The sequence below is a fragment of the Phyllobates terribilis genome, unplaced genomic scaffold, assembly GCF_046119375.1.
Source record: "Phyllobates terribilis strain yellow unplaced genomic scaffold, ASM4611937v1 Scaffold_12__6_contigs__length_324123572, whole genome shotgun sequence".
NCBI classification, from domain to species: Eukaryota; Metazoa; Chordata; class Amphibia; order Anura; family Dendrobatidae; genus Phyllobates; species Phyllobates terribilis.
The window spans coordinates 94,259,078-94,282,411 of NW_027362772.1; the positions used below are offsets into that span (position 1 = coordinate 94,259,078).

The 23,334-nt window shown below is 50.6% G+C and overlaps 1 protein-coding gene across 2 annotated transcripts in view; it reads left to right on the forward strand.

Annotated features, from left to right (window-relative positions):
• IGSF21 (immunoglobin superfamily member 21) overlaps positions 1-13,621 on the forward strand; it is an 895,000-nt gene extending 881,379 nt beyond the window's left edge. The window contains exons 7-10 of one of the 2 annotated variants that reach the window (XM_073656169.1): positions 5,139-5,224; positions 6,039-6,231; positions 7,549-7,587; positions 13,007-13,621. In XM_073656169.1, the coding sequence (XP_073512270.1) occupies positions 5,139-5,224; positions 6,039-6,231; positions 7,549-7,587; positions 13,007-13,083 (395 nt within the window). In that variant the 3' untranslated portion in view covers positions 13,084-13,621. The remainder of the gene's footprint in view (positions 1-5,138; positions 5,225-6,038; positions 6,232-7,548; positions 7,588-13,006) is intronic. The other variant, XM_073656170.1, reaches the window with a different exon arrangement.
• Positions 13,622-23,334: the final 9,713 nt, after the last annotated feature.

Sequence of the window (23,334 nt, forward strand, 5' to 3'; positions counted from 1 at the left end):
ATGCAGTGTTTTGGACGCAGCAAGAATATGCTGCGTCCAAAGCGCTGCTGTTCCTGATCGTGGTAATGTAGCCTAAAAGTATTAAAAATAATAAGCAATTAAAAATTATTATTATTTTTTTTTTTTTTTGTGTCTACTCAGGTCTTGAACTCACAACCTTCATATAACAGACAGACGGGAGCTCTAGTGTGCTGAACCCACGAGCTCTAGTGTGCTGAACCCACGAGCTCTAGTGTGCTGAACCCACGAGCTCTAGTGTGCTGAACCCACGAGCTCTAGTGTGCTGAACCCACGAGCTCTAGTGTGTTGAACCCACGAGCTCTAGTGTGCTGAACCCACGAGCTCTAGTGTGCTGAACCCACGAGCTCGAGTGTGCTGAACCCACGAGCTCTAGTGTGCTGAACCCACGAGCTCTAGTGTGTTGAACCCACGAGCTCTAGTGTGCTGAACCCACGAGCTCTAGTGTGCTGAACCCACGAGCTCTAGTGTGCTGAACCCACGAGCTCTAGTGTGCTGAACCCACGAGCTCTAGTGTGCTGAACCCACGAGCGCTAGTGTGCTGAACCCACGAGCGCCAGTGTGCTGAACCCACGAGCGCTAGTGTGCTGAACCCACGAGCTCTAGTGTGCTGAACCCACGAGCTCTAGTGGTGTAATGAGGAGGATTTCATGTACTTGATCTGTACTGCAGACTCTGACTCGGCTGATAGGAATACACTGCTGTGTGCAATGTATGGATGTTTATTCTACACAGGCTGTGCGGGGCGATCGCCGCCAGGTGTCAGCTGATTGTCAAAGCTGACACCGGGTACTATGTGCAGGGAGCGGTCTGGCACATTAACCCCCGCAATGCTGCGATCGAAGTCGATCGCAGCATTGCGGTGGCTAAGGGGAGGTGATCGCAATACTCACCTCCTCTTCCGGCCTCCAGCGCTGTCTGCCGCGGCTTCCCGGATGTTGCCATGACAACCCGATGTCGTCATGACAACATCCGGGTCACCAGACAGCAGGAAGATTTTTTGGTCATGCCCAGTGCATGCCCAAAGTATCTTCTCCCTGTCCAGCGCTGACAGCCTGCATGGCACAGGGATGGTGCTGCATTCCTGTGCTATACAGGCGATCAGAATAAAAAAAGTGAAAGTCCCAGAGTGAGATAAAGTATAAAAGTATAAAAACTGTCAGAAAGTGAAAAGAAAAATTGTAAAAAAAAAAAAAAAAAAAAAAAAATCCACCAAAAATAAAAATATAATGTACCCATCAATAAATATTATTATGAAAAAAAAAACAAAACAATAAAAGTACACATATTTGGTATCGCAGCGTCCGGAATGACCTGACCTATAAAATTGTCCCACTAGTTAACCCCTTCAGTTAACACGGTAAAACAAACAAAAAAAAAACCGAATCAAAAAACAATGCTTTATCATCATACCGCCAAACAAAAAATGGAATAACACGCGATCAAAAAGACGAATATAAATAAAATTGGTACCGCTGAAAACGTCATCTTGTCCCGCAAAAAACAAAGTCACCATACAGCTCCATCAGCCGAAAAATCAAAAAGTTATAGCTCTCAGAATAAAGCGATGCAAAAAAATAATTTTTTCTATAAAATTGCTTTTATTGTGTAAAAGTGCAAAATATGGAAAAACTATATAAATGTGGTACCGCTGTAAACGTACTGACCCGAAGAATAAAGCTGCCTTATCAATTTTACCACACGCGGAACAGAATAAAAAAAAAACAAAAAAAACAATTCCTGAATTGTTGGTTTTTGTTTATTCTGCCTCCCAAAAATCGGAATAGAAAGCGATCAAAAAATGTCACGTGCCTGAAAATGGCACCAATAAAAACGTCAACTCATCCCGCAAAAAACAAGCCATCACATGACTCTGTCGGCCAAAATATGGAAAAATTATAGCTCTCAAAATAGGGCGATGCAAAAACTAGATTTTACAAAAAAACGCGTCTTTTAGTGTGTGACAGCTGTCAGTCATAAAAACCCCATATGATTCTGGTATCTCTGTAATCGCACCGCCCCGAAGAATAATGTCATCTAATCACTTATACCGTACGAGGAACGGTGTGAAAAATAAACTCTAGGGTTGTGCTAGGGTTAGGGTTAGGGTTGGGGTTGGGGTTAGGGTTGTGCTAGGGTTAGGGTTGGGGCTAGGGTTACGGTTGGGCTAGGGTAGGGTTGGGGTTGGGGTTAGGGCTAGGGTTGGGCTAGGGTTGGGGCTAGGATTAGGGTTGGGGTTAGGGTTAGGGTTGGGCTAGGGTTAGGGTTGGGCTAGGGTTAGGGTTGGGGCTAGTGTTAGGGTTGGGGTTGGGATTAGGGTTTGGGTTGGGCTAGGGTTAGGGTTGGGCTAGGGTTAGGGTTGGGGTTAGGGTTAGGGTTGGGCTAGGGTTAGGGTTGGGGTTAGGGTTAGGGTTGGGCTAGGGTTAGGGTAGGGTTGGGGTTAGGGCTAGGGTTGGGGTTAGGGCTAGGGTTGGGGCTAGGATTAGGGTTGGGGTTAGGGTTAGGGTTGGGCTAGGGTTAGGGTTGGGCTAGGGTTAGGGTTGGGGCTAGTGTTAGGGTTGGGGTTAGGGTTAGGGTTGGGCTAGGGTTAGGGTTGGGATTTTTTCAAAAGTAAAAAAAAAAAAAATGACAATATGGCAACTAATGTTGAGCGCAAGTGCTCGTTACTTGAGTTTGCATCGGGTGCTCGGGTATGCACTGAGTATCGCGGGTGCTCGAGTCTCCGCCCCATATTCTTCGCGGCCAAAAATACCTCACGGGGATTGCCTGCCATGCACGAGCGATCCCCGCATGTTTTTTTGGGGGGTGTCTAATAACCGTGAAACATGCGGGCGGGGACTCGAGCATGTCACTCGAGCACCCGTGATACATGGTGCATACCTGAGTACCCGATGCAAACTCAAGTAGCGAGCACTTGCGCTCAAGACTAATGACAACTTATTCAATATGATGACCTAATCTTATCAAATTCTGTGTTGTACCTCTGGGTTCAAAATGTTCACTATACCCCTTGATAAAATCCTTGAGGGGTCTAGTTTCCAAAATGGGGTCACTTGTGGGGGGTTTCCACTGTTTAGGCACATCAGGGGCTCTCCAAACGCAACATGGTGTTCGCTAATTAATCAAATTTTACAATCAAAAAGTCAAATGGCGCTCCTTCTCTTCCGAACCCTGCCATGCGCCCAAATAGTGTTTTTTCCCCACATATGGGGTATCTGCGTGCCCAGGGGAAATTACACAACAAATTTTGGGGTCCATTTTTTTCCTGTTACCCCTGCGGAAAAAAAAATTGGGTCTAAAGTAACATTTTTGTGAAAAAAAGTTAAATGTTAATTTTTTTCTTACACATTCCAAAAATTCCTGTGAAGCACCTGAAGGATTAATAAAGTTCTTGAATGTGGTTTTGAGCACCTTGAGGGGTGCAGTTTTTAGAATGGTGTCACTTTTGGGTATTTTCTGTCATAAAGACCCCTCAAAGTGACTTCAAATGTGATGGGGTCCCTAAAAAAATGGTTTTGTAAATTTTGTTGGAAAAATGAGAAATCGCTGATCAACTTTTAACCCTTATAGCGCACTAATAAAAAAAAATTTTGGTTCCAAAATTGTGCTGATGTGAAGTAGACATGTGGGAAATGTTATTTATTAACTCTTTTGTGTGACATATCTCTCTGATTTAAGGGCATAAAAATTCAAATTTTGAAAATTGCAAAATTTTCAAAATTTTCGCCAAATTTCTGTTTTTTTCACAAATAAACGCAAGTGATATCGATAACATTTTACCACAATCATGAAGTCCAATATGTCACGAAAAAACATTCTCAGAATCAGGGGGATCCGTTGAAGCGTTCCAGAGTTATTACATCATAAAGTGACAGTGGTCAGAATTGTAAAAATTGGCCTGGTCATTAACGTGCAAACCACCCTCGGGGGTAAAGGGGTTAATGCAACATGATAAAATTCAGGCTTCCTGCAGCCACCACTAGGGGGAGCAATACTCAGTATGAAACGATGTAGATATAGCTCCCCCTGATGGCGGCTGCAGGAACCAATATATTAGCATGTATCTGTTATGGATATACAGGGATTTATTCTGTTACAGTTGTTTCCAGTGTGGAGAATCCTGTGATTTAAACAGATACAATGTAACAAGGCAGGAGAGCGTTCACACCGGTCACTGCACTGGGTGCACCAGACGCTGATTATACCTATACGCTCTGTTATAACACGCGCCTGGTAACAGGACCGCAGTGGATTGTGACTGCAGCTCTGGATGTGACTAAGGTAGAGACCATGTCATTTGGGCACCTGCGCTTTTTCTAAGCTGCGGCAGATATTCCTGCTCTCGGGGGGGCAGCGGCGCAGGTCTGGGGGTACAATCATTTCTCATTCTTATGACACGCGCCTGGTAACAGGACCGCAGTGGATTGTGACTGCAGCTCTGGATGTGACTAAGGTAGAGACCATGTCATTTGGGCACCTGCGCTTTTTCTAAGCTGCGGCAGATATTCCTGCTCTCGGTGGGGGCAGCGGCGCAGGTCTGGGGGTACAATCATTTCTCATTCTTATGACACGCGCCTGGTAACAGGACCGCAGTGGATTGTGACTGCAGCTCTGGATGTGACTAAGGTACAGACCATGTCATTTGGGCACCTGCGCTTTTTCTAAGCTGCGGCAGATATTCCTGCTCTCGGGGTGGCAGCGGCGCAGGTCTGGGGGTACAATCATTTCTCATTCTTATGATTCTGCCAGCGCCGGTGCCAGGGAGACAGTCAGGAGTCATGACCTTAACGGTGTCCCGATACCCAGAACAGTTAATTGGGACCAATTAGCCGAGAAATCAAGTCTCCTGGAAGCAGAATTGTGGAGAAGGCGATGGTCCGCTCCCCCTGTCCGCGCGTCGCTTTGCATATCACAGTGCCACAATAATGATGTCCCCGCACACCATGGGCTAAATAATAAGAGGGGACACCAAAGTGGAACAAACGGCAAACACGGCGGCTCTCAATGTGTAACGGCAGCTGCTGTGCATAATTCATTCATCGGGCGGCCGCGCTACAACCTGCCCAGGTGTCCGAAAAGCCTCCTGCCTGACAAGTCTTCCATCTTTACTGTCTTTACAGCCGCTCCGAGGGGGCCCAAAATATCCATGACCCCACTGAGAGCCCGGGTGGGGGACACGGTCCGGATGACAGTGCAAGGATTTCAGGTAAGGATGCGGAGAGCGCAGGATTCTGCACCATTACAGACGGTATCGACAGGGAGCCCACTGGGGCAATGGCGGAATATCCCTTCTGGGGGAGACACCAGTATGTACTTTGTATGTCCGCTTTATTTTCAGGGTCTTTAGCTAATTAAGTACACCCCACCAGAGTCCTGCCAATTACCAGGAGGAAAGATGCACTGACAAAAGGACGTGGCCGACCCTGCGGAGGGTGTAATAGGAAAGTGGGGGTGTTACTGCGGTGTCAGGGGCAGGATTCCCACACGTCAGCTAAGACTAGGAGTATGGTGACAGGAAACCGACCCAAGACCTTGAGAAGAAGCCGTCAGGATGGCCGCCCTCCACTGTCAGGATGGCCGCCCTCCACTGTCCAGATGGCCGCCCTCCACTGTCAGGAAGGTCGCCCTCCACTGTCAGGATGGCCGCCCTCCACTGTCAGGATAGCCACCCCCCACTGTCAGGATGGCCACCCTCCACTGTCAGGATGGCCGCCCTCCACTGTCAGGATGGCCGCCCTCCACTGTCAGGATGGCCGCCCTCCACTGTCAGTATTGCCGCCCTCCACTGTCAGTATTGCCGCCCTCCACTGTCAGTATCGCCGCCCTCCACTGTCAAGATAGCCACCCCCCACTGTCAGCATCGCCGCCCTCCACTGTCAGGATCGCCGCCCTCCACTGTCAGGATGGCCGCCTTCCACTGTCAGGATCGCCGCCCCCAACTGTCAGGATGGCCGCCCTCCACTGTCAGGATCGCCGCCCTCCACTGTCACTACCATTAACCCTTCCTATCTCCCCTACAGAACGAGGTTTTCCCGGAGCCCCTCTATACATGGACGAGGGTTGGAGGGCGACTTCTAGACGGCAGCTCTGAGCACGATGGCAGAGAACTGGTCCTGGAGAGGGTCCCAGCCGAACTGAATGGCTCCATGTACCGCTGCACCGCTCAGAACCCGCTGGGCTCCACAGACACACATACACGGTTAATAGTATTTGGTAAGTGTATTTCTGGGGCGCTGCTCCCCAATTCTAGTACACCATAAGTCATCACTACCAATCAAGGAGGTGAGAAGGTGTGAGCGCAGTACTGCACCCTAAAGTTAGCTTGCAGGGGGCGCTAATATTTTGAAAACTTTCTGAAAGGAAAAAAAACACTACGTTTTATACTGCAGCAGCTCTCCATATGGGGACTGGGGCTGGTGTTACTTGTAGGAAGGAGACTCGGGTTCGTAAAGGGTTAATGACGAGGAGGAGAGAGGCCCAAGGTCCAGACCGTATGCGCAATGATCAGTCTTCACATAACCAAGATAAAACCCGCACAGAATCGTGGAGATTTTCTACAAAGATAAAAATATTCAATTCCATTGTGTGAGCCGCGCTCGGGGTCATCATTGTGTGAGCCATGTTCAGGGTTGCCATTGTGTGAGCCGCGCTCGGGGTCCCCATTGTGCGAGCCGCGCTCGGGGTCATCATTGTGCGAGCCGCGCTCGGGGTCGCCATTGTGTGAGCCGCGCTCGGGGTCCTCATTGTGTGAGCCGCGCTCGGGGTCCCCATTGTGTGAGCCGTGCTCGGGGTCATCATTGTGTGAGCCAAGTTCAGGGTTGCCATTGTGTGAGCCGCGCTCGGGGTCCTCATTGTGTGAGCCGCGCTCGGGGTCCTCATTGTGTGAGCCGCGCTCGGGGTCACCATTGTGTGAGCCGCGCTCGGGGTCATCATTGTGTAAGCCGCGCTCGGGGTCACCATTGTGTGAGCCGCGCTCGGGGTCATCATTGTGTGAGCCGCGCTCGGGGTCACCATTGTGTGAGCCGCGCTCGGGGTCATCATTGTGTGAGCCGCGCTCAGGGTCACCATTGTGTGAGCCGCGCTCGGGGTCACCATTGTGTGAGCCGCGCTCGGGGTCCTCATTGTGTGAGCCGCGCTCGGGGTCATCATTGTGTGAGCCGCGCTCGGGGTCCCCATTGTGTGAGCCGCGCTCGGGGTCACCATTGTGTGAGCCGCGCTCGGGGTCACCATTGTGTGAGCCGCGCTCGGGGTCATCATTGTGTGAGCCGCGCTCAGGGTCACCATTGTGTGAGCCGCGCTCGGGGTCACCATTGTGTGAGCCGCGCTCGGGGTCATCATTGTGTGAGCCGCGCTCGGGGTCCCCATTGTGTGAGCCGTGCTCATGGTGCCCAGCAGTAATACGGATCCTCATTTCCGATTCCCCGCACCTCTCTACTCATGGGTTTATAACAAAGGTTTCCATGAGACTCTTCGCAGAATCCAGGGTGATACATTGTAACCATCTCTAACAAACTGTCTGTTTCCTCACAGAAAATCCTAATATTCCAAGGGGAACAGAGGAGTCAAACGGTGAGTTAAGACCTAAAGCAGAAAGTCTTTCTGCAAACAAGACCAAAATAGCCAACTGTCTCCATTAGAAAAAAGGAGCCAAAACTAGATGGAGACTCCTGCAGAAAAGTAAAGTATAGAAAGCAGAACGGAGGAAACTATACGTGGCAACTATCAGGGCAGGACGGAGGAGGCCAAACAATGTAACAATCAGGGCAGGACGGAGGAGGCCAAACATTGTAACCATCAGGGGAGGACGGAGGAGGCCAAACATTGTAACCATCAGGGGAGGACGGAGGAGGCAAAACATTGTAACCATCAGGGGAGGACGGAGGAGGCCAAACATTGTAACCATCAGGGGAGGACGGAGGAGGCCAAACATTGTAACCATCAGGGGAGGACGGAGGAGGCCAAACATTGTAACCATCAGGGGAGGACGGAGGAGGCCAAACATTGTAACAATCAGGGCAGGACGGAGGAGGCCAAACATTGTAACCATCAGGGGAGGACGGAGGAGGCCAAACATTGTAGCCATCAGGAGAGGACGGAGGAGGCCAAACATTGTAACAATCAGGGCAGGACGGAGGAGGCCAAACATTGTAACCATCAGGGGAGGACGGAGGAGGCCAAACATTGTAGCCATCAGGAGAGGACGGAGGAGGCCAAACATTGTAACCATCAGGGGAGGACGGAGGAGGCCAAACATTGTAACCGTCAGGGGAGGACGGAGGAGGCCAAACATTGTAGCCATCAGGGGAGGACGGAGGAGGCCAAACATTGTAACCATCAGGGGAGGACGGAGGAGGCCAAACATTGTAACCGTCAGGGGAGGACGGAGGAGGCCAAACATTGTAGCCATCAGGGGAGGACGGAGGAGGCCAAACATTGTAACAATCAGGGGAGGACGGAGGAGGCCAAACATTGTAAGCGTCAGGGGAGGACGGAGGAGGCCAAACATTGTAACAATAAGGGGAGGACGGAGGAGGCCAAACATTGTAACCATCAGGGGAGGACGGAGGAGGCCAAACATTGTAGCCATCAGGGGAGGACGGAGGAGGCCAAACATTGTAAGCGTCAGGGGAGGACGGAGGAGGCCAAACATTGTAACAATCAGGGCAGGACGGAGGAGGCCAAACATTGTAACCGTCAGGGGAGGACGGAGGAGGCCAAACATTGTAGCCATCAGGGGAGGACGGAGGAGGCCAAACATTGTAACAATCAGGGGAGGACGGAGGAGGCCAAACATTGTAACCGTCAGGGGAGGACGGAGGAAGCCAAACATTTTAACCATTAGAGGACAGAGGCGATTACGGTATATGTGGGAGCTATCGGGGGAGGACGGAAGAGACAATACATTGTAACTTTCAAGGGAAGACGGCGGAGACGACACATTGTAACTATAGGGGGAGGACGGAGGAGACAATACATTGTAACTATCGGGGGGAGGGGGGAGGAGACGATACATTGTAACTGACGGGGGAGACGATACATTGTAACTATCGGGACAGGACGGAGGAGACGATACATTGTAACTATAGGGGGAGGACGGAGGAGACAATACATTGTAACTATCGGGGGGAGGGGGGAGGAGACGATACATTGTAACTATCGGGGGGAGGGGGGAGGAGACGATACATTGTAACTGACGGGGGAGACGATACATTGTAACTATCGGGACAGGACGGAGGAGACGATACATTGTAACTATCTGGGCAGGACGGAGGAGACGATACATTGTAACTATTAGGGGGGCAGAGGAGACGATACATTGTAACTATTAGGGGGGCAGAGGAGACGATACATTGTAACTATTAGGGAGGACGGAGGAGACAATACATTGTAACTATTAGGGGGGCAGAGGAGACGATACATTGTAACTATTAGGGGGGGCAGAGGAGACAATACATTGTAACTATTAGGGGGGGCAGAGGAGACAATACATTGTAACTATTAGGGAGGACGGAGGAGACAATACATTGTAACTATTAGGGAGGACGGAGGAGACAATACATTGTAACTATTAGGGAGGACGGAGGAGACAATACATTGTAACTATTAGGGGGGCAGAGGAGACAATACATTGTAACTATTAGGGGGGCAGAGGAGACGATACATTGCAACAAATTATCAGGTCAGCAGAGAGATGTGCACGGCTGACGGGTTGTGTAGACTGAGACCACTGTTCGGTTATGTGCACACACCGTCTTTTTCAGGCGGCTCCAATCCAAAAACCATCTGAAAAAGTGCGAACTAAACTTTCAAAAGAAGGAACATCTGCATTTCTGTATAAAAACATCTCGCTGTTCACATCTTCATGTTTTAACCGCTTCAGGTTTCCGAAGATGCCAAAATGGTCAAAAGAAGTGAACGGAGCACTGTCCAGGCGATTTCCACTCTGAAGTCGCCATATACCTTACGATATATTGATGACCCGGTATCTCTCTGAGCATTTCGCCTGCATTTGTGCTTGAAAAACCAGTTAGCGGTTTCTTTTTTGTTAAAAAAAAAAAAAATGACCAGAAAAATGTCAGTAAAAAAAATCTAAGAAAAAGTTGGTACTCAAAAAAGCTCAAAAAAAGTGCTCAGAAAACATTAAAAAAAAAAAAAAAGTAAAAAAATATTTTTCTGGAACCAAAATGCTGATGTTTTTCTGACGCGTCTTCCCCTTGCGTAGCTAGGTGGGTTTGCCCGCCTGATAGAGACGTCGTGTGCACAGTACCCTAAACTGTCAGCGCTGCAACATTAATGGCTATGATTTAGGTTTCTGCAGAGGATACATTGGGAATGTGGGGGTGTTACTGGGGGGGGGGGGGGTGAGGGTCTTCCCCTTCCTCTGTAACCTCAGATTTTGCTCTCGTCTCCCCGGGACTCCTCTCCTTCCTTCATACTAACACCTGACCCCGCTCCCTGTGTCGCCCCCACGCTGCATGGTGGCAAAGTCAGACGATAGGAGTAGTAGTAGCCTTCTTCTCCACTATAACCTGTATATTATGTATCCACCAGACTGATAATGAATGTGTGATTATTTGGAGAATCAAGAACCCAAAGTCTCCTGTGTGAATGGAGCATTAGAGATGAGCAGGATCCAGCAGCCACGTCAGCGATCTGTGGCCACCAGCCAGGGGGCTTCTACCTGCCGGAATCTGCCTTCCGGCGCGGCACATGACGATGCCCTGGTCTCTACTAATAAGAGGCGCCGAGATATTCCAGCAGGTTGGCCGTGCGGTGTGCTGGGCTCCTATCTGACGGCCATGGACCACTGATGTGGCCACTGGACCAGGGTACTCCTCATCTCTACTGAGCATGTGCGACCTGCACTACTGTGGCCGCACATGCTCACTAATGCTCACAGGAGACATCGAGCCTGCAGTTCTCTTGGGGGGGGATCAGCACTTGGGGTCCACAGCTACACTGGTCACCTATATGATCAGATATATCAGTGGCCCCAGGATCGGTGGCTCTACAGACGTCACATTGTGACCATATCCGTCCTCCCCGATGATCTTTATTCCTACGTCTCTGCATTTATCTTTTTACCGTACAGAAAACTCCGGTAATTTTCTCCTAATTTTGATTTTGAGAAACTTTTGGAAAATGACAGCGATTAAAATGTTTATGACAGTAAAGTAATTTGTGCTGCGGGATGAACGGATTGTTCTCCGCGCACCTGGACCTAGAAAAGACGAGAGCCTGATGTACATTCATGTTCCACGGCGGACAATCACTGGGTCTTCATCATGACATTAACACAAACCCACCTAGCGTGAATTCTAAGAGACCCCCAACACGGCAACCGTTACAGAATATATAGAATGACAAAGTAACGTTACCTACAGCAACACTTGTAAAGGATGGAGGTGAACGGCTGATAGACTGACATACAGCGCAGGGGGTCCAGGCGGGAGCGTGCAGGGGGTCCAGCCAGGAGTGCACGCTGCGCAGGGGGTCCAGCCGGGAGCGCACAGGGGGCCCAGCCAGGAGCGCACAGGGGGCCCAGCCAGGAGCGCACAGGGGGTCCAGCCAGGAGCGTGCAGGGGGTCCAGCCGGGAGCACGCAGGGGATCCAGCTGGGAGCGCACAGGGGGTCCAGCCGGGAGTGCACGCTGCGCAGGGGGTCCAGCCGGGAGCGCACAGGGGGCCCAGCCGGGAGCGCACAGGGGGTCCAGCCAGGAGTGCACGCTGCGCAGGGGGTCCAGCCGGGAGCGCACAGGGGGCCCAGCCAGGAGCGCACAGGGGGTCCAACCAGGAGCGTGCAGGGGGTCCAGCCAGGAGTGCACGCTGCGCAGGGGGTCCAGCCGGGAGCGCACAGGGGGCCCAGCCGGGAGCGTGCAGGGGGTCCAGCCGGGAGCGTGCAGGGGGTCCAGCCGGGAGTGCACGCTGCGCAGGGGGTCCAGCCGGGAGCACACAGGGGGCCCAGCCAGGAGCGCACAGGGGGTCCAGCCGAGAGCGCACAGGGCGTCCAGGCGGGAGCGTGCAAGGGGTCTAGCCGGGAGTGCACGCTGCGCAGGGGGTCCAGCCGGGAGCGTGCAGGGGGCCCTGCCAGGAGTGCACGCTGTGCAGGGAGTCCAGCCGGGAGCGCGCAGGGGGTCCAGCCGGGAGTGCACGCTGCGCAGGGGGTCCAGCCGAGAGCGTGCTGGGGGTCCAGCCGGGAGTGCACGCTGCGCAGGGGGTCCAGCCGGGAGTGCACGCTGCGCAGGGGGTCCAGCCGGGAGCGCACAGGGGGTCCAGCCGGGAGTTCACGCTGCGCAGGGGGTCCAGCCTTGAGTGCACGCTGCGCAGGGGGTCCAGCCAGGAGCTCTCGCTGTGCAGGATCTGCTCCACCCTTAGAAAGCCGTATTCAGTGTGTGCTTCAGAAACAGAATAGGGGACATCTTCTAGAAGGTTTTCTTTCGGATTTCATTTATGAAATATATTTGAAAGATTATTAAAATCGCTTCCTCTACATTACTATTACATAAAAGTTAAAGGAACAGTTACGCTTTAACTTTTATCTGTACCGATCCTTCTTAACTTTTATGATGCTATACATCTTAAGTAGCCAAAATAAAAGTAACTTTCCTAAAATACTTTTTGATTCCCCCATTCCGGAGGTCTCTTTAGACCTGGATTGACAGCTGTTCCCACAGCCGCCTCGCTACAATGTATCAGAGTGAACTATTCTTCCTGCGATTCTGCTCTGGTGGGTTTCATGTCAGTGATACATTGTAGCCACTATTCCATTTCAGGATGTAAATAGGAATTTCCTCTTTCGTTGACATCAAACAGAGACTTTAAAATATTGAAGGATTGAAACATAAAGTGAATTAATAAATGACAGAACTCGGTGGACAGTGGGAGTAGTTGTTCGCGCCGCTCTTTGCCTTTGTACCAGTTTTCCGCGTCTCCCCTTGGTTATGTCGTTTCACTCCCCCCGTCTAACACTTGTCTCTTTGTTCCCGCAGGTTCTGTCTCCATGTACAGCCATCCAAGATTAATTTTGGTGCTCATACTTTTGACAGTGATTTTGGAACTCACGTGAGACTAGGACGCTCGCCTAACCCCCACCCCCACCCCAATAAGGACTCCACAAAGCATCCATCACACTGACGTCCATTTTATTTTCTATACTAGCTCCCGTCTTGTTGGTTTCTGTCTGTGTTTTAGCTTCCTTGAGCTGATAAATTAAAAAAAAAAAAAATTAAAAAAAAAAAAAAAAAAAAAAAAAAAAGGAAAAAATCAAAAACCACAAAACCTTTCCTTCTCGATGTTGAACTGTTCTTTATGGCGGCGGTCCGACCGTCCGGACGCGAGACTTCATAGAGAAGCGCGGTACATTTACATTGGATTCACGGGGAAGCAGCGATCCGCTGTACACTGGTTTTAAGCTCAACTTCGGAAACAAAGACTAGGCGGCCACTGGACTATAAATAAAGGACTGGGTGGTGGACGCTCTCACATCTATGACACCTGCCTGACGATGGACGCAAACCGGGCCGGGTGACAGGTTTAGTAATAATAAAAAATATAAAATAAAAAGATACTTTTAAGTGATATGAATAAAATCCAGATGTTCTGTATCTGCTCGTCATTCATCCGTTACAATGTTACAGCTATGGCAGGGCGGGAGGTGAGATACTTTTGTTTTCATGGGATACTGTTCCTAAAAAATACCAGCGCCCGAACATAGGACAAATGATCGATGTCTGCTATTAACTTTACTGGTTAAATTGCTCATCATGTATCTCTGTATACAGGGAGCTCCCCCTAGTGGTGACTGCAGACAGGATCTTATCATGTATCTCTGTATACAGGGAGCTCCCCCTAGTGGTGACTGCAGACAGGATCTTATCATGTATCTCTGTATACAGGGAGCTCCCCCTAGTGGTGACTGCAGACAGGATCTTATCATGTATCTCTGTATACAGGGAGCTCCCCCTAGTGGTGACTGCAGACAGAATCTTATCATGTATCTCTGTATACAGGGAGCTCCTCCTAGTGGTGACTGCAGACAGGATCTTATCATGTATCTCTGTATACAGGGAGCTCCCCCTAGTGGTGACTTCAGACAGGATCTTATCATGAATCTCTGTATACAGGGAGCTCCCCCTAGTGGTGGCAGCAGACAGGATCTTATCATGTATCTATGTATACCGGGAGCTCCCCCTAGTGGTGACTGCAGACAGGATCTTATCTTGTATCTCTGTATACAGGGAGCTCCCCCTAGTGGTGGCTGCAGACAGGATCTTATCATATATCTCTGTATACAGGGAGCTCCCCCTAGTGGTGACTGCAGACAGGATCTTATCATGTATCTCTGTATACAGGGAGCTCCCCCTAGTGGTGGCTGCAGACAGGATCTTATCATGTATCTCTGTATACAGGGAGCTCCCCCTAGTGGTGACTGCAGACAGAATCTTATCATGTATCTCTGTATACAGGGAGCTCCCCCTAGTGGTGGCTGCAGACAGGATCTTATCATGTATCTCTGTATACAGGGAGCTCCCCCTAGTGGTGACTGCAGACAGAATCTTATCATGTATCTCTGTATACAGGGAGCTCCCCCTAGTGGTGACTGCAGACAGAATCTTATCATGTATCTCTGTATACAGGGAGCTCCTCCTAGTGGTGACTGCAGACAGGATCTTATCATGTATCTCTGTATACAGGGAGCTCCCCCTAGTGGTGACTGCAGACAGGATCTTATCATGAATCTCTGTATACAGGGAGCTCCCCCTAGTGGTGGCAGCAGACAGGATCTTATCATGTATCTATGTATACCGGGAGCTCCCCCTAGTGGTGACTGCAGACAGAATCTTATCTTGTATCTCTGTATACAGGGAGCTCCCCCTAGTGGTGGCTGCAGACAGGATCTTATCATATATCTCTGTATACAGGGAGCTCCCCCTAGTGGTGACTGCAGACAGGATCTTATCATGTATCTCTGTATACAGGGAGCTCCCCCTAGTGGTGACTGCAGACAGAATCTTATCATGTATCTCTGTATACAGGGAGCTCCCCCTAGTGGTGGCTGCAGACAGGATCTTATCATGTATCTCTGTATACAGGGAGCTCCTCGTAGTGGTGACTGCAGACAGGATCTTATCATGTATCTCAGTATACAGGGAGCTCCCCCTAGTGGTGGCTGCAGACAGAATCTTATCATGAATCTCTGTATACAGGGAGCTCCCCCTAGTGGTGGCTGCAGACAGGATCTTATCATGTATCTCTGTATACAGGGAGCTCCCCCTAGTGGTGGCTGCAGACAGGATCTTATCATGTATCTCTGTATACAGGGAGCTCCCCCTAGTGGTGGCTGCAGACAGGATCTTATCATGTTTCTCTGTATACAGGGAGCTCCCCCTAGTGGTGGCTGCAGACAGAATCTTATCATGTATCTCTGTATACAAGGAGCTCCCCCTAGTGGCGGCTGCAGACAGGATCTTATCATGTATTTCTGTATACAGTGAGCTCCCCCTAGTGGTGGCTGCAGACAGGATCTTATCATGTATCTCTGTATACAGGGAGCTCCCCCTACTGATGGCTACAGATAGAATCTTATAATGTATCTCTGTGTACAGGGAGCTCCCCCTAGTGGTGGCTGCAGACAGGATCTTATCATGTATCTCTGTACACAGGGAGCTCCCCCTAGTGGATAATAAGGCTAAATCCATCCAATGACTTTATAAACACATTTTTGAAATGTAAACAAAATCCAAGAAAGGATCATGTTTGATGAACACTTTGTGCCCAAATTTTCACACAACTTGTCACAAAAATTTACCATTAGTGACTTTGCACCATAGGCGTCTGGTCCTTTCACGACAAGAGGGTTGTGTGAACGCTGCGATGGGTGGAAGTGGCGATTTCTCAGACACGGCGATGCCCGGGAAGTGACACATTGTGGCTACTTCTTCTATTTCTGGAAGCTGCCGCCTCCTCGTGTAACGAGGCAGACATGTTAGTATTCACGCAGCGGCTCCAGGTTTCTCCAGAATGTATAATGGATGGGAGCAGGAACCTGTGTTCAGGCCTCGGGGAACCGCATCATTTTCTGGTGTCAACTAGAGGTCAGATCCACAGAACTCATTTTAACAAGCAAACAGACTTTATTTTGCAGCAGCATCATTTATTCATGGCGAGCCGCGCGCCTCCTTGTGTTTAACACGCGGCCCAGATTGCGGATGAATATTTATCTTTTTCCTGTAACGACATCTGCACTTTTTTTTTTTTTTGTTCAAGGAAAAAATTTGCTCTTGTAACATGAAGAAGCTGAAGATGTCTCCAAGGGAAGCTTAGAGAGAACGTCTCCTCCCGGCACTGCTTCCAGCCAAAAAGCCCAGAACATGTAGCCAGGAAGAGTCATGTGAGACCTCTACCCTAACGCGCGTCCTGCCTGGCCGTGTAAACGGCAGCAGATGGTGCGGATTCCTATCACCCGGAGAGGTGGACGGGTCCTAAACTTCTTGGCCTATTTTAGAAAACTTAATAGTAACTTTTTACTGTCCGGAACAAACTCTGAACTATTAAACTCAGGTTCACTCATTTCTGCTGGTAACTCATGCGGCAGTGATACATGGAGGATGAATAAGAGAAATACTTCAAAACCTTTTTATGAAACTCTATTGCATAAATGTGATGCACAAAAATACATACATTTAAGTAATAAAAAACCCTCTAAAGCAGGGGTCTCAAACTCAGCTGGGCATATGGGCCGCACACGGAAAAAATTTAATTTGGGGGGCCGCATTATTTGCATGACAAAGTGACATTTTTAGTGATACCATTTTATTTTCTATACGCCTTTTGAACTGGTCATCTTGCAGACATGGTCTCCCCTCCAGGTCCCCAATATTGCAGACATGGTCTCCCCTCCAGGTCCCCCATATTACAGACATGGTCTCCCATCCAGGTCCCCCATATTACAGACATGGTCCCCCATATTGCAGATATAGTCCCCCATCCAGGTCCCCCATATTGCAGACATGGTCCCTCATATTGCAGACATGGTCTCCCCTCCAGGTCCCCCATATTGCAGCCATGGTCTCCCCTCCAGGTCCCCCATATTGCAGACATGGTCTCCCCTCCAGGTCCCCCATTTTGCAGACATGATCTCCCCTTCAGGTCCCCCATATTGCAGACATGGTCTTCCCTCCAGGTCCCCCATATTGCAGACATGGTCTCCCCTCCAGGTCCCCCATATTGCAGACATGGTCTCCCCTCCAGGTCCCCCATATTGCAGACATGGTCTCCCCTCCAGGTCCCCCATTTTGCAGACATGATCTCCCCTTCAGGTCCCCCATATTGCAGACATGGTCTTCCCTCCAGGTCCCCCATATTGCAGCCATGGTCTCCCATCCAGGTCCCCCATATTGCAGACATGGTCTCCCCTCCAGGTCCCCCATTTTGCAAACATGATCTCCCCTTCAGGTACCCCATATTGCAGACATGGTCTTCCCTCCAGGTCCCCCATATTGCAGACATGGTCTTCCCTCCAGGTCCCCCATATTGCAGACATGGTCTCCCCTCCAGGTCCCCCATATTGCAGACATGGTCTCCCCTCCAGGTCCCCCATATTGCAGACATGGTCTCCCCTCCAGGTCCCCCATTTTGCAGACATGATCTCCCCTTCAGGTCCCCCATATTGCAGACATGGTCTTCCCTCCAGGTCCCCCATATTGCAGCCATGGTCTCCCATCCAGGTCCCCCATATTGCAGACATGGTCCCCCATCCAGGTTCCCCATATTGCAGACATGGTCCCCCATATTGCAGACATGGTCCCCCATATTGCAGACATGGTCTCCCATCCAGGTCCCCCATATTGCAGACATGGTCCCCATATTGCAGACATGGTCCCCATATTGCAGATAAGGTCTCCCATGCAGGTACCCATATTGCAGACATGGTCCCCCATATTGCAGACATGGTCCCCCATCCAGGTCCCCCATATTGCAGACATGGTCTCCCCTCCAGGTCCCCCATTTTGCAGACATGATCTCCCCTTCAGGCCCCCATATTGCAGACATGGTCTTCCCTCCAGGTCCCCCATATTGCAGCCATGGTCTCCCATCCAGGTCCCCCATATTGCAGACATGGTCTCCCATCCAGGTCCCCCATATTGCAGACATGGTCCCCCATCCAGGTCCCCCATATTGCAGACATGGTCTCCCATCCAGGTCCCCCATATTGCAGACATGGTCCCCCATATTGCAGACATGGTCCCCCATCCTGGTCCTTATCTTGCAGACATGTCTCCCATCCAGGTCCCCCCCCCCATACTGTGCACAGGGTCCCCGTCCCCCCCCATACTGCGCACATGGTCCTCGCCCCCCCATACTGCGCACAGGGTCCCTGTCCCCCCCATGCTGCGTACAGGGTCCCCGCCCCCCCCATACTGCGCACAGGGTCCCTGTCCCCCCCATGCTGTGCACAGGGTCCCCATCCCCCCTCATACTGCGCACAGGGTCCCCGTCCCCCCATACTGCGCTCAGGGTCCCCGTCCCCCCTCATACTGCACACAGGGTCCCCGTCCCCCCCCATACTGCGCACAGGGTCCCCGTCCCCCCTCATACTGCGCACAGGGTCCCCGTCCCCCCATACAGCGCACAGGGTCCCCGTCCCCCCTCATACTGCGCACAGGGTCCCTGTCCCCCCCATGCTGTGCACAGGGTCCCCGTCCCCCCTCATACTGCGCACAGGGTCCCCGTCCCCCCTCATACTGCGCACAGGGTCCCCGTCCCCCCATACTGCGCTCAGGGTCCCCGTCCCCCCTCATACTGCGCACAGGGTCCCCGCCCCCCCCCATACTGCGCACAGGGTCCCCGTCCCCCCATACAGCGCACAGTGCCCCCCCACACACATACTGAGCACAGGTCCCCTGTGGTGTATTTCACATGACAGAGAAAAGAAAAAACAAAAGATTCTCACCTGTCCTCCGTTCCCTCGGCGTCCTTTCTGCACCTGCGGCCCGCAGGCACAGACCCCGTAAGGATCGCGGCTCTCTGCACAGCAATACCAGTGTCAGCCTATCAGAGGCCAGCAGCTGACATCTGCGTCCCAGCGCAGCGGCGTATGACGTCACTGACACGCGCAGATGGTATTGCTGTGCAGAGAGCCGGTCTCAGCGCGGCAATACACTGCACTACAGCGCTAATGTCGGCGGCTGCTGGAGAGAGCCGTGATCGTTACGGGGTCTATGTGCCTGCGAGCTGCAAGAAGCAGCCGGAGGGGCCGCGTGCGGGCCGCGTGTTTGAGACCCCTGCTCTAAAGTGTCCATTTCCTTTAACTGGGTATTCTCTCATAAATAGCTTTAGTTTGGACAGCATGAAATTAAGCAAATCTGCAATTGACTTTTTTTTTTTGCTGTCATTCTCCGACAATGAGAGCTTTTAGCTTTCATAGTTGACAGCTGGTTTCCATGGAGCCCAGCCACCTTGCCCTGACCGAGTGTGCCCAGTAGCTACATCCCAGGAGAGCAGCTAACTCCTAACATCCCAGCCACCTCTCTCCAGCCCATTGGTTTCTATACAGTACTTGGCTGCTCACTTTCATCTCAGCTCCTGACAAGCTGCTCTTATAAGTCTTGCAAAATCAAAAGCATCTGTTTCTCCCAGAGCAGGTCTCCTAATCAGGGCTCTCACTGACCGAGCTGTGTGCTTGTTCAAATGCCCTGTTACCTCTATATATAAATCCAGTGACAGAAGTGTAGACTCTGAACAAGCCACTGAGAGCTGAATGTGTTACAGCAGAACTTGTGCTTTGAAAAGCAGCAACTTTTTTGGCAAGTTGTGCAAAAATTTTGCGGCTTTGGGAAGTCGCCAAAATGGAAGTTGCCGGGGCAGGACAGGGTGCGGATATGCCCACTTGTCAAATTCATGAAAAGTGTTGACGTCAGAAATGATTCTCATCAGTGACTGGAGTAAGACTTCTGGTGAGGCGAATGACACTGATAAGATACACCAATTTCATTAGGAGGAGGACGTTTCTTAAGTTTGGCGCATCTTATTTCTGCATGCCCTTCATTAAGATCGGCGTACGAAATTCCAGTCTTAAGGAATCGGGGTCTTTGTATCAGTCTCTGGTTTCCATCTCCTATACACACCTTCAGTATAGATGATATTTGGAGAGAAAGGACTGGTACAAAAGTATCCAAATGGCATCTATTCTGGGGGGGGAGGTGGGGGGTGGTGGAAATGGACTGATACAAAGTGTTCACCTATCTATAGGAGGTGTAGGGAACGTACTGGATACGGACACTTTGTATCAGTCTCTTTTTTCCATTTCCATTATACTCCCCCCCCCCCCCCCCAGAATAGATGTTACTTAAAGAGAAAGGACCAATATAAAGTGTCCAAATATCATCTATACTGTGGGGTCTTGGAGATCAAGAGAACAGACTGATACACAGTGTCCAAATCTCTATACTGGGGGGCTGAACTGAAAATGGACAGTTTAGTATCAGTCCTTTCTCTATGGGTTACTAGACTGATACAAAGTATACACCCCCTCCCCCCAGTGTAGATAATACTTGGAGAAAAAGGACTGATACATTGTATCCAAATATCAATGAGAAAAGACTGATACATAGTGTGTACACCCTCCCCCAGTATAGATAATACTTGATAGGATTGATACATTGTATCCAAATCTCCATACTAAGGGGCTGTACTGAAAATGGACAGTTTTGTATCGGTCCTTTCCCCCCCCCAGTATAGATGACATTTGGACACTTTGCGCACTCATCTTTTCTTTCCTTTTTTTCCTTCCTGCCTTTTACCCGACTGTTTTTTTTTTTTTTTTTTTACAAATAAAACTTGTAATTATTTTGTACTTTTTTTGGGCACAAAGAAATTATTCAAGTTTGACATTAAAATCAAAGCACTTACAGAGAGAAAAGGGCTTGGAGTAATCTGACCTTTGAGCGATGGAGAAACAGAACAATACAGAGAGATTTATATTGTATTGATGGAAGGAAGCAGCGAAAAATGTGAACCAGAAAACCGAAACTGTCAGAAGGAAAATATACGAGGAAACCTGAAGCCGGACGCCATCTGGGGCTCCTGGACCAGGACTCGATGAGGATTCGGTGCCTTCTATGGGTCGGATGGATTCTTACAGCGTTAATAGGAACAATCACCCTTCTCTTTATATATTATATTTACATATGAGGGTCATCCAAAAATCAGGATCGCTGGGTGAAAGAGGTGCAGGTCATCGAAGGATGAAGAAGAAGGTCACCCAGTATGAGAGATCTTGTGTCATTGGACCCTAGAGACTCGAAGATGTCTACCGGCAGCTCATCCATCTACACTGAGGATCAGGATCATCATCAGCTGCTCTTGTACAGGGAAGTGCGGAGATCTGAAGGTTAAGGAGGACAGCGAAGAGGTGATCGAGTGTGTCACCTGTCACTACGGAGGTGGACCGGAATACTTACTGTCATCTGTCAGTGAGAAGGTGGATCTCGACCGCTCTTGTCATCTGTCCACCAAAAAAGCAAAAAGCATTGTAGTTTTTGACTGAAGCAATTTGCAGACATTTATTCAGTCCGAGAAAAAACGAATCAGGTTCAGATGGAAACAGAGACCGGAGAATAAAACACACAAAGCTTAATCTGCTGAGTCCACAGCACGTCACAGTTCACAAGCTGCAGTTTATCCCTGAGCAGAGATCACATGGCAGCGCTCATCCCCTGGATAACTGGCTGGTGAAGGCTTAGCCCTGACCAGGGAGACGGTGCCCATTAATAACACAGGGGTAACCCCGGTATATCCGAGCAGCCGCCTCCGGAGAGAGGACGATGGGGTATCCCACAGTATGGGAGGTAGGGCCCAAAAACAAGGCGATTCAGCCGGCTCAGGCAGTCTCCTGTACAGCACTTTCTGGACTTCCATACTCTGCAGGATATTCCAAGAATATAAATGTGCAGAAGTATGGAAATCAACAAAGCCGCCATCAGTAGATCTATAAGAACCGCAGGCGGGATAATGTATGATCTGATATCCAGAGTGAACGCGGCGCTCGGTGACGTATACCCTGCGCTCGGTGATGTATACCCTGCGCTCGGTGACGTATACTCTGCGCTCGGTGACATATACCCTACGCTTGGTGACGTATACTCTGCGCTCGATAATGTATACCCTGCGCTCGGTGACGTATACCCGGCACTCGGTGACGTATACTCTGCGCTCAGTGACGTATACTCTGCGCTCAGTGACGTATACTCTGCGCTCGGTGACGTATACCCGGCACTCGGTGACGTATACTCTGCGCTCGGTGACGTATACTCTGCGCTCGGTGACGTATACCCTGCGCTCGGTGACGTATACCCTGCGCTCGGTGACGTATACTCTGTGCTCGGTGACATATACCCGGCGCTCAGTGACGTATACTCTGCGCTCAGTGACATATACCCAGCACTCAGTGACGTATACCCTGCGCTCGGTGACGTATACCAGCCGCTCGGTGACGTATACCCGGAGCTCGGTGACGTATACCAGCCGCTCGGTGACGTATACTCTGCGCTCGGTGACGTATACTCTGTGCTCGGTGACATATACCCGGCGCTCGGTGACGTATACTCTGCGCTCAGTGACGTATACCCGGCGCTCGGTGACGTATACTCTGCGCTCGGTGACATATACTCTGCGCTCGGTGACATATACCCGGCGCTCGGTGACGTATACTCTGCGCTCAGTGACGTATACCCTTTGCTCGGTGACGTATACCCTGCGCTCGGTGACGTATACCCTGCGCTCGGTGACGTATATTCTGCGCTCGGTGACGTATACTCTGCGCTCGGTGACATATACCCGGCGCTCGGTGACGTATACTCTGCGCTCAGTGACATATACCCAGCACTCAGTGACGTATACCCTGCGCTCGGTGACGTATACCAGCCGCTCGGTGACGTATACCCGGAGCTCGGTGACGTATACCAGCCGCTCGGTGACGTATACTCTGCGCTCGGTGACGTATACTCTGCGCTCGGTGACGTATACCCGGCGCTCGGTGACGTATACTCTGCGCTCGGTGACGTATACCCGACGCTCGGTGACGTATACCCGGCGCTCGGTGACGTATACTCTGCGCTCGGTGACGTATACCCGGCGCACGGTGACGTATACTCTGCGCTCAGTGACGTATACCCGGCGCTCGGTGACGTATACTCTGCGCTCGGTGACATATACTCTGCGCTCGGTGACATATACCCGGCGCTCGGTGACGTATACTCTGCGCTCAGTGACGTATACCAGCCGCTCGGTGACGTATACTCTGCGCTCAGTGACGTAT